Source organism: Triticum urartu, chromosome 4 (genome assembly GCF_003073215.2).
Source record: "Triticum urartu cultivar G1812 chromosome 4, Tu2.1, whole genome shotgun sequence".
NCBI lineage: Eukaryota > Viridiplantae > Streptophyta > Magnoliopsida > Poales > Poaceae > Triticum > Triticum urartu.
This window is the reverse complement of record NC_053025.1, coordinates 133,075,648-133,078,894: the sequence shown is the minus strand read 5'-3', so window position 1 is coordinate 133,078,894 and position 3,247 is coordinate 133,075,648. Positions and strand designations below refer to the sequence as shown.

Below are 3,247 nucleotides of genomic sequence, written 5' to 3'. Positions count from 1 at the left end.
TACTCAATGATTGATCGTCGGATGGTACTCTGTCTTTTATTCTGATTGTTCCTGATTAGTAAAATGGAGCTCGTAAAGAACCATGGAGGTAGAATCGCTCCTCCCTTAAGCCAGCCTGTTGTTCTCTTTTTGATAGGTGTTGCTCTCTTCTTACTGCTCCTCTATGGTGTTCTTTTACCAGGTTTGTGTTAAGTGACTGCCAGATCTCTTGCTGTTCATCGATTGCTCTTCCTGGTCCTCCCTCTTCGCTGCGCCTTTCATCACCGCCAAGGTACGTTTCATGCTCTATTCATCTCTATTGATGCATGTTCGTGTGTTCATTTTCAGTTCCTGGCTGTATCGCTTCGTTCACGCTCATCACGTGTTTGTTGTTATGTCTCCTTTGTGTGACGCCTTGAATTTTCTTTCCTTTCTTCAGAAATTGCCCTGCAAAGTGTACTTCTCTTGAACACTGCCCAACAAAGCATCCGGTGTATCAATATATGAGTCATAAATTTGTATGCTGCCTTTGTATGCAATGCCATCTGCTATGTACTTTACATCTCTATTATTTACAGAAACTTAAAAAGTTTGGATTTTAAAATGTTTAAAACAAAAATTAGTGATTAAATATTTATTTTTCACCCATACCTTCTATTCACTATTTCTTGACTATATTGACCACACATTGCCACCTCAAATCAATCTTATTGCATGTTATTGCTCGTTCTTACTTGGTACCATATTTTATCCCTGTAGCTCCTAGAGTGCTTGTGTGTAAAACTGACGACTTTGGCTGTGATGGTCTTGGACGAACTTGTCAAGCAAGGTTCATCTGGCTCTGCTTCATCCACCAACAAAAAATTGTCTCCTCCTACAAAGGTTAGCCCAAACTTATCAATATGCTTTATATCTCGCAACTCATTTAAAATTGATATATTCTCCTATGCTTAGACATTCCTTTGCTGCTCATTTATCAGTTACATATTTTTTTCGTGTCTGAACCATTTACAAACATCCAGGTTGACCATACCACTTTGACAATTTCTGCAAGAATGATTCTTGATATTATGTTGGAGTATCTTGGGATTCCTAAAGCTATTTATCAGAGAAGGATCTACTCGCAGAACACAATATCTGTCACTATGCTTTTCTATACCTCTACTCACAGCGCTGGTGCTTCTCCATCACAAATGATTATTACAGGGGTTCGATCTGCCAACGAAGAGATAGCAGAGGATTCCGCTGCGGTGGAGGCTTTAGATACATGGAACGCGCTACAGGTGTTGTTGTGAAGGACCTAAGTTATGGACAACTAGAGAAAATGCAACAAGAGAATGGTTTTCTAAAACTTCAACTTGATGAAGCTTTTGACATGATCAACAAGCTAGTCAGGCTTTGTATGCTTGCTGTTAGATACATGCCCTCCTTCTCAAACCAGCTCCAGAATGTCATGGAAATTGGCTTTCCTCCCACACATCTTGGAAATTGGCATTTCTACACACTTCCAACCAGAGCCCTCTAGGGTTTCCTTTCGCCGCCATGCGCGGCTGCGAGCGATGCAGGCTGTACGAGAAGCATCTCCCGGAGGTACACGGTCACACAAAGACCACGACCTCGGCAGCCACCTCGGCGAAACTCGGCCGCCACCAGATCCGCAAGAAACGAACACACCGACGCCGGCAACATGCTCCGGTTGCACTCAACGACGCCATCAACCATAAGGTACGGTCATTCATCTATCTAATCATTCAACTTTACATCCAAAAGTACATATTCGCTGCTCATACATCACATGAATCGATTGGCGTTTTGAATCTGCTGTATGCACATTAAGATTCTGTTCGCACACGAACACGTCACCATGTACCTTCGACGTCGGGGATGATGCACCGCAGCTCGCGTCGAAGGAGATCTGACCGGCAGCGCGATACGCAGGACAGCCGACAGATGCTTTTGTAGACCCGAAGCCCCGTTTGCCCGGGAGGGACCCCGTCAGGGCTCGCGGCGGCTATGGGCTGCTCCAGGTCGATTCGCTCGCCCCTAGAGCCTCGTGGATCCGCAGCCCTCCAGCATGAAGAACTAGCGAAGAACGAGAAGAAAGATACAAAGAAGAGATAAAAAGTAGATGAACATGAAAAAGTAGTAGATGTGTTTGTTCGATTGTGTGTTGTTCAATCGGCCGTCACCCCTTAGGTATATAAGAGGCGGCTGGACTTCCCGTGCAAGGAAAAGGCTTGGTTTCACGTCCAAAATACTAGTCAAATTCGGATTGGTTTTGTCCGAACTTTCCAAAACTGTTCGGTTTAAACTGGCTGCACATTGCGGGTAATTTTTGAGGTGGTAAACGACCTTGAATGAAAATGAGCCTAAAAGCAATCTTGACCGTTTCGACAAGACGAACAACTTTCATGTTGAACGTTTTTTGATCAGAGGTCATCTTGAGGGTCAAATCGCTCGCGCAAAACACCTGTTCCCTCGCGCTACCCATCAGACATGCGTCTGGTAGGGCGCGCCACATCTCGCCTCATGACTGAGCTGCACTCCGGTTGTTTTAACTTTTGCATACGGACTCGGATTTGGATGATTTTTATATCTAAATCGATCGTTTCGACGAGACGAAGACAAATCGTGTAGATCATTTTTCAATATGGGGCAGTCTTAGGGGTGTAATCAGCCGAAAAGTGTTCTGAATACAAAATCTCAGTACTTCAAACACAACTTCGGCCTTAGAGATGAGATCGGATGGCTATGACCCAAATATCAAAGTTTATCCTTTTGATGATACGAAACTTTCTCACTTTGAGAACTTCTTCATTTGAGGCCATATTCATTGTGTTTTGTATCGTGCCAAAATCGGGTGTCAACACATGCCCCCCTGTTTTCTGGCAGAGCTTGCGTGCCAGAAAATACTTTGCCTCGGGTATTGTTTAAGCACGATGTCAACACTCCATCGGCTGTGTATGCTGAGGACGATAATTGTTATCGGCCATATGCTCGGGCTTGTTGCTGCTTGAGTAGAACTTCTTCGGATGATAGTCGTCTGAGAACAACCATTGGATGTCACAAAGGCCTCCACACAAATTTCTCATGTCAATTCTAACCTTACTTTGTCCAGGTACCCCTTGGAAATATTAGAACCTCTCGACGATACATTGCCAAGCCGTCTTGCCGAGCAATTATAACTATGCACCTCAAAGGAATACCGACAACTGTTCGGTGACTCAACTCATTGTTGACCAAAGTACACCATCAAGCCCCCGCCGAA

General features: G+C 44.3%; 1 protein-coding gene across 1 annotated transcript; it reads left to right on the top strand.

Annotated features, from left to right (window-relative positions):
* The first annotated feature begins 636 nt into the window (after positions 1-636).
* On the top strand, positions 637-1,698 carry LOC125553691. Its single transcript, XM_048717433.1, has 2 exons — positions 637-861; positions 1,002-1,698. Exons 1-2 carry the CDS (start codon positions 781-783, stop codon positions 1,272-1,274), a joined length of 354 nt encoding a protein of 117 aa, XP_048573390.1. The 5' UTR covers positions 637-780; the 3' UTR covers positions 1,275-1,698.
* Positions 1,699-3,247: the final 1,549 nt, after the last annotated feature.

Coding starts and splice junctions, on each gene's coding strand:
- LOC125553691 (XM_048717433.1), top strand. CDS start 781: ATGGTCTTGGACGAACTTGTCAAGCAAGGTTCATCTGGCTCTGCTTCA. Junction 862..1,001: donor AATTGTCTCCTCCTACAAAG/GTTAGCCCAAAC, acceptor ACAAACATCCAG/GTTGACCATACCACTTTGAC.